Source organism: Apodemus sylvaticus, chromosome 14 (genome assembly GCF_947179515.1).
Source record: "Apodemus sylvaticus chromosome 14, mApoSyl1.1, whole genome shotgun sequence".
In the NCBI taxonomy this organism is placed as follows: domain Eukaryota; kingdom Metazoa; phylum Chordata; class Mammalia; order Rodentia; family Muridae; genus Apodemus; species Apodemus sylvaticus.
This window is the reverse complement of record NC_067485.1, coordinates 30,262,388-30,276,036: the sequence shown is the minus strand read 5'-3', so window position 1 is coordinate 30,276,036 and position 13,649 is coordinate 30,262,388. Positions and strand designations below refer to the sequence as shown.

At 40.1% G+C, this 13,649-nt stretch overlaps 1 protein-coding gene across 1 annotated transcript in view; it reads right to left on the bottom strand.

Moving 5' to 3' along the window:
• Positions 1 to 13,649, bottom strand: part of F13a1 (coagulation factor XIII A chain) — a 182,620-nt gene that overhangs the window by 54,641 nt on the left and 114,330 nt on the right. The window contains exon 9 of the mRNA XM_052156693.1: positions 604 to 707. Coding sequence (XP_052012653.1) covers positions 604 to 707 — 104 coding nt within the window. The remainder of the gene's footprint in view (positions 1 to 603; positions 708 to 13,649) is intronic.

Below are 13,649 nucleotides of genomic sequence, written 5' to 3'. Positions count from 1 at the left end.
ACATCACCATCTTGGACCAACAACAGAGAACAAAGATGAACGTGCCTGGGGTCTACAGTCCACTGATGTGTATCATTATATTAAAAAGTGTCATTCTATAGGAATCTGGAGTTCGTCAAAGTTACTGCTGATTATCAAGGTTGGAAAGTTGGAAGAAAAATATCTACCCACTCAGGTTTTAAAACTGATCATCAGGAGACATCAGGCTTTAAAAGAACAACAATTTAATGGGTGATTTATAATTATTTTCAATGTCTTTACTTCCTCTATAGCCTTTTACCACCTCATCACTGTGGATCAGGGAGGGGTGATGTTTATTTTATAGCCCTAGTAAAAATGCTTACCCAGATATTTTTTTCTGCCCTTGTCTTCAAAACTGCTTATCAAAGCAAGAGTAGATGAATTATATAAGTTATATTCTTTTTTGAAAAGTTGTAAAACAATCAGGGTAAAGCTGACTATTGAAACAAACTAAAATTTGATTGACAGGCAGTTAATCCTGTATGCGTGCCCAGCAAGCACATTTCTAGTGTCGGTTCCTAATAAGGATGCTACCCACACACTAGGTGTGCAGTCAAGTGAATAGCAAAGAGGTGGGCTTACCATCACTGTTTTCCTGGGGTGTGCTGTCCACAGCTTGCCAGCCTCCAAATCCCACAGGAAGATCAGGCCTTGTCATCCATGCCTCGTTCCAGCAGTGGTAGTTCCTAAAGAGACAACCCTGAACAGGTTACACTTACCATGACACCCAAGCTCCTAGCAACCAAAGAGAGACCTCAAGTCTATGCTATGATTACTTGAATAGATCAAGCTATTTTGGAGGCTTTGGAGATTGCCAGCATCTCCAGATTTGAGATTGTGGTATATGGATTCCCATTAGCATCCTTTGAGGTCCCTGATACGATTGGCTATTTCTTTCCCTCTGCTAAAATCAGCTTCAAGATCACCCAAAGATACTGTAACAGTTTTGATCCTAACCATCCTCAAAGAGAGTTTTTAGGATGGTCAAAGGTAGGGAAGATATGTCAGCTTAAGTTAAATATTTATCTCTTTTTCCCCCATGGCTTCAATTTACACAAAGTGTATTTTGTAGCAATGTAGTAATACTTATTTGTGTTTATTGTCTTAGACCATCATCATAGAAATGATAACGTTAGCTCCTGATTATAATTCTCTAAGTCTGTGGTAATTTACATTTGATGTTCAACAAGAAGAAAAGGTTGGGCCAATATGCCTTTACCCTTCACCAAAAGCAGGCACCCCAAGAGGTGAGGCCTTTTGAAACTCCCCAGAACCTTGCATATGACCCTTGAAGCAAGAGCACAGAATGAAATGGCATTGTAAATTGTATTATTATGTCCTTGGAAAGACCTGAGATTATATGACAGTAGAGAATCAAAGGAGAGCACATTAACCTGTAAGCACTATGGAAAATGTTCATATAGTAATAAGGATTTAATAGTGGCTATTGCTCATTCTGTTTATAACACTGATGGCTTCAGGTCCCACCGTCATCCATCCTCCTGAAAAGACCCTCAGTGTCAGTAGTTTGTGCATGGTCCCATCTCTCTCAATTCTAGCCATTTCTAATTGGGTCAATCAAGAGATTCTAACATAATCATACACCCACCATGCACAGGGCACCTTGCTGAGTGCTGACGAGTCAAAGATGATCAGGATATGAATTGTAGAGTCTCTCATGAAGAACCTCACAATGTATAAGGAGTAACAACCTATATATCACTTTGCCAATTACTAAAACATGCTGTATATTTGTGGCAAGGTTTAATTAAGAGAATATGGGGATGCATTTAGAACAGGGCTTGGACATATGTAAGTGTTCAAACAATGGAACCCAGGTTTTTAAACAAAATTAAAGAAAGTGATGTGTGCTAAAATAGAAATGTACTGAGGATGCCATAGGATCACTGAGTGACAGATGGCTGCTCTCAGGGCCTTGAGGAAGTCTGTGTAAAGGTGGAGGCAGTTTTTCTGAGTCGTGAATAATGAAGGGAAGGTTAGAAGATTGACAAAGAGGAAAAAAAAGCCAATCTGTGAAGGCAGAAAGTATTGCTCCCAGTATGTCCGGGGTACTAAAACCTGATCAGAGTTGCGGGTGCAACTAACAAAGACATCTAACTTGCATACTTCGTAAAAATCTGTATTTATCTTAACACACTTGATAGTCTCAAACCTTGTGAATTCTATCATAATTACCCCAGCTCACAAGGGAGGAAGCTTAGAGCATTTAAGAACATAACCTTAGATCACATAGGTCAATGGTAGAGCTTTATAGTTGATGTTCTTAATACTGAGCTGTTGCATGGGTAAGGAAAAAATTGTGAGACATTTTGAATCAAGTTAACTAATGCACTTTACTCTTATTAGAAGCTATTGAAATAATTCATGTAATAGAAAAAAATTACAGACTAATGTTTGTGGAAGAGAGGTAGTGTTCCCAGTCTTCAGATTTGGCAGAGTTCCTCCCCTCCCACCCCACTCCCATACACACACTGGAACTTTGCTATAGTCTGCAATGTTCCAAATAAAATATCTACCACAAAGACAGTCACCACCATAGGGAGGGGTGTAGAAAACCTATCTGAAGGCACAACCCCAGTTCCAGTGTGAACTCTGTATCACTGGTTCTCAACCTGTGGGTCATGTACTTTTCGCAGGGGTTGCTTAAGACCATCACAAACACAGATATTTACATTACTGTTCATAACAGTAGCAAAGTTATTGTTATGAAGTAGCAACAAAAACAATTTTATGGTTGGAGAGTCATCAAGATATGAGGAACTATATTTAATATAAGAACTGTATTAAAGAGTCTCAGCATAAGGATGGTTGAGAACCACTGCTCTATACCTCTGAAGAGCTGGGACTAGAAAACCAGGGTCATCCCAGCTGAGAATCAGACTCAGGGCTTCATGCATGCTAGGTAAATACTCTACCAACTTAGCTACATCCCAAGTCCCAAGGAAGATGTGTGTTTCAACAGAGTGAAGAAGCTAAGAACAAAGTTTCTATTGGCAGTTGGGGAGATTGTGGCATTGTAACTATATCTGAATCTCTTGATTGACCCAATTAGAAATGGCTAGAATTGAGAGGAGTGGGAAAGGGAGAGAAGTGGGGGAGGATATGGGATTATGCACAAACTACTGACACAGAGGGTCTTTTCAGGAGATTGGATGATGGCTGGGTATGAAGCTATCAGTGTTATAAACAATCATTCTGGACTTCAGGCGCTGGATTACCTATGGAAAATTCAGGACGTAAACCCCAAAGGCATTTTGTTCATACAGGTGATACTGTAAATTTTGATAGATTTGATGAAAAGATAGCTGGAGTGTTCATGGGTAAAATAGAGTGGGGCAGAATTCCATTGGTGAAGAAGGGACAAAGTGCAGTAGAGTATTCTAGAAGAGGAATGTAAGTTGTGAAGGGGAAGAAGAAAATAATGAGTCAGGGGCTATTGCATGAAGATGGCTTTGAGTAGTTAACATTAGGCATGACTGACAGGTGCCTCCTTCCTACCCATTGGCTCTTTGAGTAAGAGAAGGGCCAGTGGGAAGGGAGTGGGAATAAGGGCTCAGTTAAAAAGGGTCAAGTGGAAGAGGACAGAGACAGTCAGTGGGACAGGTGTAGGAAGTTATGCCAGGTCTCCAGGGAAGGAAGGATATGGTGAGGACCACGAAGTGTGGTCTCTGAGCAGGAGTGAAAGGTGAGGTTCTACCAGAGGATAACCTCTGTCTAAGGATGGTTGCTTTGTGTGGCACTTTGCCTGTCTAGCTCCAGAAGAGAGGCAGAGGCACCAGGGAAGACAGCAAAAAGACATTTCCAGTGTAGAGTGGGCAGTAGCCTGCTTTCTCCATGGTTCTCCCTGTTCTACACCCTACTACCAAGATGAATAGGATTCAGATTATCCTTATTAAATGTAGATCTCCTTGACAAGGTTAACCTGGAACAAGATAAATACTCTGTATTTTAGATCTCAGGCAAAGACATTTCACTAGAGATAACATTTCTTTTCATATGGCTAGGAGGTGGGGAATGTTACCTCTCAGTCTATTACCCAATTGCTTACCCATGAGGTCCAGCTTCTAGTTCTACTTACTGCTAAGATGCTCTTTGTGTTTAAAAAGTTTCCTCACAGGGTGAGGAGCTCGAAGGCAATAGGAAGACGGATTGATAGCTGAACTCCTGTTTGGCAGTGGTGGCAAGGGCAGTGTCTTAGCAGCCAGCTGCCCATGAGCAGTGGGGAGAGGAAGCCACCTATCTGCACAGCCATGGGGACTCTGTTCACAGTGTGGCCAGCTTTCTTTGCTCAGGGTGGATGGGGAAGCAGTGAGAGCCCTCCTTTTAGCATATGCACTGGTCTGCTCTATCCTAAACTGCCCCTTGAGAGAGGCTATGTTTATAGGCATTTACGTTTTTTTGTTTTAAATATTAAATAAGAGGTACTTAATGAAAAGGGGGAAAACTTGGTTTTGGCTGTTATCAAATATGTTGTGCTTTTTGAAAATTAGTTTTGTTTTGGTGTAATTCACACACACACTTCTGAGGAAGGAAGTTTCCAAATGATATATTATCTTTTTGGCCTGATAAACTTCCACTAACATTTCTTTTCTATTTTTTTTAAAAAAATAGATCAGATAATAATATAAGGAAATACTGTACATTAAACACCCATTAGTGGGGTTAAGTATGATGTCAGATATCTTTTTTAATTTTTTAAAATGTATTTTATTTTCATGTGTTGTGTTTTTTGTCTGCATTTATGTCTGTGCAGAAAGTGTGTGTGTGTGTGTGTGTGTGTGTGTGTGTGTTTCTAGTGCCTGTGGAGGTCAGAGGTGAGCTTCATAACCCCCATAGCTGGAGTTGCAGACATTTTTAGCCAACTATTTTTAGCTGATATGTGGGTGCTGGGAATGGAATCAAACTCAAGTCTATTAGAAGAGCAGCTAGTGTTCTTAACTGCTGAGACAGTTCTCCAGCCCTGTAAAAATTGACACGTATATCTATGTGAAAGTTCACGAGTATGTATGGGTTTGTCCACGGAAATGTAGCACCAAAAACACTCAGAATTTGATCCTGGAGGTGGGATTACAGGTGGCTTTGAGCTGTCTGACATGGGTAGGAGATTTTCAGGGATTTGTAGAAGGCGTGAATCTGCTCTTTAAAAATTAGCTGTTTCCCTCCTTCCCTATGAGTTCCCCTTGGCTTTTGTATGGTGTGTGTGCTGCTATCCTTCCCTCTCCCTCCCCCTCTTCCCTCCTCATTCCCTCCCCCCCTTCCCTCCTCATTTCCCTGTTCACAGCCTCCTTCCCTGTTTCATGACCTACATCCTCCAAATCCACGCAAACTAAAATACAGGGTTATTTCTTAAATCTAGGATCTTGACATTTATCTTTCTGAGTCTGGGTTACCTTGCTTAATATGATAATTCCTACTTTTATCCATTTTCTCCCTCGTGATTGTATTTTTCTTAATGGCTGAATACAATTCCGTTTTGCATATGGACCACGCTGCTTCTATCTATGCATGTATTGATGGGCATCAAGGCTGGCTTCATGTTCTGGTTATGGTGAATAATGCAGCTGTAAACAGAAATCTACTTCTGAGGCTATGCTTGTTTTGCTCTTTCTCATGCTCGACCCCTGGAGACAGATGTGCTGTGAGGAGGTGCCGAGTACAGATGACCCTCTTATTCACGTGGCATGTGTTCCAAGTGATGTCTAAAACGGCAAACAATACCACATCTAGCATATACTGCAGTGTTTCCTATGCAGACTGACATTAAATTGGGGCTGGCTTACAGTTTCAGAGATTCAGTCGATTATCATCATGCTGAAGATCATGGCAGCATGCAGGCAGACATGGTGCAGGAAAGGAGCTGAGAGTTCTGCATTGTGATCCGCAGGCAGCAGAAAACTGCCACACTGGATGTAACTTGAACATATGAGGCCACAAAGCCTGCCTCCACTGTGACACACTTCCTCCAACAAGGTCACACTTCCTAACAGTGACACTCTTTATGGGCTGAGGATTTAAACACATGAGCGTATGGGGTTCATTTCTGTTCAAACCACCACATAGCCATACCAAAGATGAAATATTTCAATAGGACAAATATAAAAACACATGGCAAACAACATTTGCGATAATGCTGTCATTCATTCCTGGCTGGGATGGAGCAGCTTAATATAGGATTTCATCATACTACTCTGAATGACCTGGAATTTAAAAATTATAAATTTTAGAGTCTGAAGAGATGGGTCAGTGGTTACATGGACTTGCTGCCTTTGCAGAAGACCCACATCGGATGGCTCACGATAGGATGGGGGTCTCTGAGTGAAGCTCCAGGGAATCCAAAGCAGTTTTAGGGACTCTGAGAGTATTGCACTTACGTGCACAAAGCCATATACAGATGCACATATATACTTTAACATAGATATACACATATAATTTATATGCACATAAATAAACACACTTTCCAATGTAAAAAGAAACATAGTTTTTAACCTCTAAATTGCTTATTTCTGGAGTTTTTCCATTTAATTATTAGATGGGGTTGATCAGGGCTAACTAAAATCATAGAAAGTAAAACCTCAGATAGAGATATTAGTTGGCAGAATTGTGAAGGTATCTGCAGGGTTATATACACTGGATTTTCTCATTTTATTTACTTGCTGCTTGTAGTGCTGGGTTCAAAGCAGGGGTCGTTACTATGCTAGGCAAACACTCTAGTACTGAGCCACACCCTGCCCTCTAGTCTAGTTTTATTTAGCTACAATAAAGGAAAAATATCATGTTCTTTGCAGGAAATGTATAGAACTGGATATTGTCACATTGAATGAAATAATCCTGATTCAGACAGATAAGAATTGACTATTTTTTCTTTCACTGGGAATGTAGAAAGAAAGGAATATTAAAAATGGGGAACTTAGTAAGGGAAATGAGAGAGAGAGAGACAGAAACAGAGACAGAGACAGAACAGAGAGACAGAGAGAGGAAAAGCTGTAACAGAAGAGGGAATATGATCAAAATGCTTTATATGCCTGCACAGGGATGTCACACCAAAGCCCATCATTTCTGACAATGAACATATGGTAGCAACAACAGTAATAGTAAGAATAATAAAAGATTCATGGTTTCACATTTTTGTGGATCTTATATTTGAAACCTGATTTCTTGCTGCAGTTTCAGAGTCTCTAACATTGAAAGACTTCCAAACTCCAAAGTTGTATAGTTTTTACATTGCATCTTTCTAAAGAAGGAATAAACAGTAATTAAAACAACTTTCATGAGAGTTCTCTAATGAAAATGAAATTTCTCTTGGGGGATCACAATGATGGAGGTGACAAACTCTGCTGTAGGTCACTTCCTTTACTCCATATGTATCATATCACATATGTATTATATCACATATGTGTATCAACATCACACATGTATCATATATCATACATCATACATCATATATCACATATCACATATCATACATCACATATCACATATCATATATCACATAACATATATCACATATCACATATCATATATCACATATCACACATCACATATCACATATCACATGTCATATATCATATATCATATCACAGGCTAACTCAGCAGGATTAGGAGCCAGGACCAGAGACACATTTGCCACATTTGGGGCAAGGGATTTGTTATAGCTACTTCCTGGATGGAGAGGAGAGGCTTATAAGTGTACTGGATAGTTGTTTGTCAACTTGACATATGCTAGAGTCATTAGAGAGGAGGGATTCTCAAATGAGAAATGCCACCATAAGATAGAGCTGTAAGCAAGCCTGTGGAACATTTTCTCAATTAGTGAATGATGGATGAGGGCCGGCCCCTTGTGGGTAGTGCCCTCCCTGGGCTGGTGGTCTTGGCTTCTATAGGAAAGCACGTTGAGCATCCCTCCGTGGCCTTGGCAACAGCTTCTGTCTCTAGGTTCCTGACATGTTTGAGGTCCTTCCTGGCTTTCTTCAATGGAGCGTGATACATTAACCTTCATAAACTCTCTCCTCACCAAGTTGCTTTGGTCATGGTGTTTTTTATCACAGCAATGGAAACCCTAACTAGGACAAGTCAGGAAGTTAATAAAAACTTATAAGACTTAGGAAATTCATGAAACTTTAGAGATTTGAAAGATCCCTTGGGAGGATTATGAAAGCAATAATCAGCTGTTGGCGAGAGGAGACCCTGTTTGCTAGAGCTGCCTGAAGTTGCCAAAGAACTCCAGTAACCCAACTTTCATGATTATCCTAATTGGAATGGACTTTTTGGTGATATAGCTACTTTCTAGTTAACTATCTTTCCACAAGTAACCCCTCCTTTGTGTTCCAGAAGTATCCACCAGCATTGACTTAGTTTATCATTTGATCCCATAAGCCTATTTGTTTTGAATTTATATACACACAGAAACAGCATAAATGCAAAATTCAGAACCTAAGAATATTCATCTTTGCATGATTTACAAGAAGGCAAAGCTGAGAACTCCAACAACCCAACTGTCCAATAAGTGACCAAATCATTTTAAACCTAAAGTAGGCCCAGGAGTAGTGTCTGTGGCATGTGCATGTTCAGAAGCTGCACTCCAGAGCACCACAGACTCTGTGTACTTATTGACTCTGAGGATCAGACTGGACAGCAGCCTCAGGAGACAGTCTGAGTGCCCATTTGAGAGGCCAAGCAAACACTCCAGCTAACCCGTGCCAAATTTCCAACTCACAGAGACTGCTTGACAGTAAATACATGTTGGTCAAGCTGAAAAGTTTGCAGCTTCACTATGAAGTCATAAACATACATGCAATCTACAGAAACTTGAAAAGATGCTTAAAAATATGACAAATGGCTTGAGTAGTTATAAGGGGACGACCCTTGTTCTTCTATATTTTTGCAATATTTGAAAAAAAATAAGCATCTATACCTTTCTTTCCCAAAATTAATATGAATACTTTAATTTTTAGTGTGTGTGTGTGTGTGTGTGTGTGTGTGTGTGTGTATCTGCCCCCAAACACTAGAGAGTTGAGGACAAATTGTAGAAATCATTTCTCTCTTTACACCATCCACACTCTGGGGAACAGGTTGCCAGGCTTGGTGGCATCTTTACCCATTAAGCCATCTCACCAGGCCAAGATGACTGTTTCTTTTTTGAAAATCAGAAGTTAGTCAAGGTCTGCCCTAGGCCCGTCATCAGGATGGTGAGGTGCAGGAGCCTATGGAATAGAGGACAGCTGAACTGAGAATGTAGTTGGATTTCCTGGATTCATGTGATTTAAAAAAAAAAAAAGCAAAGTAGTTATTTTTTAAAAAGACACCTTTACCTTGGGTAACCATTTAAACACCCCCATAGCCTTGGCTGACCATTTAAACACCCTATAGGGTTAGCTTATTTATAATCTTCCCAGAAAGGTTTTACAGGAAGGGTTCTAAAAGAGAAGGGGGAGGCTTATAATTTTGTTTGTGTAGCTTCATAAGGGCTCATGGGATGGCATAAATTAGCTTCAGAGAAAGCCCTGGGAGCGAGACCTTGGAGCGATTTCAAGTGTGAGCCAAATGTTTGGAATTCTTTCATTTGCAAAGCTGGTGGGGGCTGGAGGGCAGGCCTGGGCTGCTTTGCAGGTTTGTGTTTGGGTGGCAGATGGAGCTAGCCCAGCATCCCCGGGTCTGGGTCCGGGTCCCAGTCCGTTGATTTTCCAATACAGCCATGACTTAGGTGATAAACCTGACAACATATCTGGAATGTGGCTGTGGGACGGGCGTGGGAGTGGCATGGAGGAGTAGGGAGTCTGGGGCCACACGTGGAAACAATCTGGAGGACTGTGAGAATTATCAACAAGACACTCCAAGGTGGAAATGAAAGTGGAGATGGAGGAAAACCGTGACATTTAGGAAATCTCACAAAGAAGTGAGATGGCAGAATCAAACTGTTCAGAGGAAGGCTGGAGGAATCATTTATGAAGCGGCGAGCTAGGAGCACAGAACTCCTTCAGAATGTAGCTGTTCTTTGCTGGGGCTGAGAAGGAGCACTTGAATCCTCCCCGAGGTCATGTCAATCAAAGGCCAGAGGTCTAGGCAGGTGGAAACCAGCCAGCTCGTCCCCTCTTTTTAAGCACAGTTGCCTTAGTTCTTATCTGTTTGGAGCCACCTGGACAAGGCTTGATAGTCTGCCTGACGATTCTGGGAGGGGGTTTAGTGGAGGGTGCCATGAAAGAACCAGTTATCTATACCCTCCACCAAAAGGGAGCAAGTGAAGGAGCCTATTCTAGCTTATACTGCAAAGGCAAGGAATTCTACTATGCTCACTGAAAAGTCAATCGTAATAAACTCGAGTCACGCAAGACACAGATAAGGAGACGGTGCGTATGGAGTGGATGTGGGATGTGCTGCGATGCCCAAGACAAGACTGGTGTTATTTGTCAAAATAATAGCAACTGTTCTGATCCAGATGTCCCACCAAATAAGAACCCTGGCTATAAAGGCCAGTATGGGTCTTCACTAAACATCACTGCAGAACTCAACTGCTTTATGAAAAATGAAAGTAGTACTTAATTTGAGTCTATTTAGTAAGTCATTCGGGAGGATGTCCTTCATTAGTTTTGAGAGTATCATCACTATTCCACTCCCAACCTTTGAGTTACAGGTATCTTGAATAGTAGGAGAAATTTACAGTTGTTTTCATAAAAGGAATTTCTTATGGAATTAGGGAATGGTCACTCAGATCTCTCATTTTTGTTTCTTTCATCATCTCTGTGTTTTTAACATACTATCCTACTGAAAGAGACTGAGGATGAAACTCAATGAAGCAAAAATCAAGCACTGACAGACAGTAGCTCCTAAGCAGATCATAGAAAAGCAACCCAATGAAAACCAAGCCCAGAATGCTCAAGGAAGTGACACCTATTTATATTAATTTACATTTGTCAGAGTGAACGGAAGCCCCTCTCCGACCCTGTGCTAGATTCATACTGAAAATGAGACCCTGTTTAACTCATTATGCTTTCTGGCATAGCAAGTTCGAAATTGCCTTCCTGACTGAAAATGAAGAAGAGATTGGATTTTTGAAGATATGTATTTGTATAACTCTAATGTATGAAAACTTTCTATAATAAATTCCATCTAAGTTTTCCCATAATTATTAGAGAGGATTAAAAACCAGCCAACAGTCTCAGTAGGTTCCTATTTTGCATTATAAAGATGTTTATGAATAATTATTCTGAAGTTGATAGCTCTTATTTTTACTTTTTAAAGAGTCTTTCTGTTTAATTTTTAAAAATTAAAATATAATTACATTATTTCTCTCACCCTTTCATCTCTTCAATGTAGTCTCTGTAAACCCTCACTTTTCCCTCCTGAAATCATTGCCTCTTTTTCTTTAATTATTTTTGTATAAGCACATATATGCCCAAATATATGGATACAACCTGTTCAGTTCATCTAATATTACTTATGTTTGACTTTAGAGGTGACTAGGTGGTGTTGCATAGCCATTTCTGGTGTTCTAAGCCCACCTTAGTTTCCTGAAGTTTGCTGTGGACAGATGGGGCCCTGTCAGATTTCCCTTTTCCATGTTATCATGTCTGTCGGTTGCATTTTTCAGGTCTTGTGGCTTAGGCAGCCATTTTGCTGAGCTGAAGCTTCCCTGACATTTCTAAGAGACATAATCTGTTCCTTGGATGATTACAATCTTCTACTCCCTCTGCTGCAATGTTCCCTGAGCCTTAGATATAGGAGTAACGCCATAAATGGAACAAGTGAGGCTGGGCGCCCATGTTCACGTCTTCTCTGCATTTTGACAGGTGTGATTTTCTGTAATGGTCTCTGTTGCAAAGAAAAGTTTCTTTTTTTCTTATTTTTATTCGATATATTTTTTATTTACATTTGAAATGATTTCCCCTTTCCTGGTTCCCCACTCCCAAAAGTCCCATAAGCCCTCTTCCCTCCACCTGTTCCCCATCCACCCCTTTCCACTTCCCTGTTATGGTATTGCCCTACCCTGCTGCACTGAGCCTTTCCAGAACCAGGGGCCACTCCTCCGTTCTTCTTGGACATCATTTGATACGTGGATTATGATTTGGGTAATCCAGGTTTCTAGGCTAATATCCGATTCTCAGTGAGTGCATACCATGATTGATCTTTTGAGACTGTGTTACCTCACTTAGTATGATGTTCTCCAGTTCCATCCATTTGTCTAAGAATTTCATGATACCCTAATGGCTGAATATACTCCATTGTATATATATATATATATATATATATATATATATATATATATATATATACCACATTTTTTGTATCCATTCCTCAGTTGAGGAATACCTGGGTTCTTTCTAGCTTCTGGCTATTATAAATAAGGCTGCTATGAACATAGTGGAGCATGTATCCTTATTATATATACCCAGAGAATCCTCTGGGTATATGCCCAGGAGTGGTATAGCAGGGTCCTCCGGAAGTGACGAGCCCAGTTATTTCCAGAGTGGTTGTACCAATTTGCAACCCCACCAGCAGTGGAGGAGTGTTCCTCTTTCTCCACATCCTTTACAGCACCTGTTTTTTCCTGAGTTGAGTTTTTAATCTTAGCCATTCTGACTAGTGTGAGGTATGCACCTGTTTGGCCCAGTACTGGTGCATGGGATCAATAGCTGTTATTTTTAAATACATTTATAGAGCTATCTTCTAAACTAATGAGTCTAGTCTTGATAATACATAGTTTATTAGCTTCTAACTTTTCTTTGGCAACTATGAATGGTGTAGGTTATGAGTTTCTCTTAGAAGTTAGGTTAAACCAGAATCTAAAATTCCCTTAATCAAACTATCTTACTACTTGTTTTGTTTTTGTTTTTGTTTTTGTTTTTGTTTTGTTTTGTTTTATAGATGATACCCTACTTATTTCCTGTCCTGCAAAATTTCACAAGAAGTGTGTGTAATCCTCATTGTCCACATCTAGAAGACAAGCAGTACACGGGCTATAAGGATTTGTTGGAGATATCCCAGTAGGATGGTAGAAAGAGGAAGAGAGTCTAATGTAATATTCTAGAAACTTTAAAGAACAATAACCTCCCCCAGACAAGAGTTCCCTTTCTAACATCCATTTGTTATATTAAAATGTAATCTGTAGACAGCTTTCTGAACACATAATTTCTAAAACCTCAGAGTAATGCTTAATGCTATATAATAGGAATAGTGACATAAAGTCTTATGTATGTGTATGGTCATGTGTCCTATAACAACACTTTGATTAATGGGGTACTACAGATGGGATAGGAATCGCACATATTGTTAATACTGAACTAAAACTTACTCTTTTGTAGTGAAGTCATACATTACAACAGTGCCTTTCTCACTTGTCTGTGTGATACACGTATAAAGCAATCTACTGTGTAGCCCATCTTACAAAAGCATAGCACATGTGACTGCACACAGTGTGTGACCATGACAGCAAGCAATCCCAATGCTGATTTATGTATTTGCTGTACCATATCTTAAACATTGCTTTATAGTATACTTTTATTTATTGACAAACTTTAAGTGATAGGAAATGGAAAAATTTATATTGTGTGAGCTAAACAGACCCGGAAGAACAAAGAAAGAGGTTCTCTTTCTCCCTCTCCTCCCTCTACCTC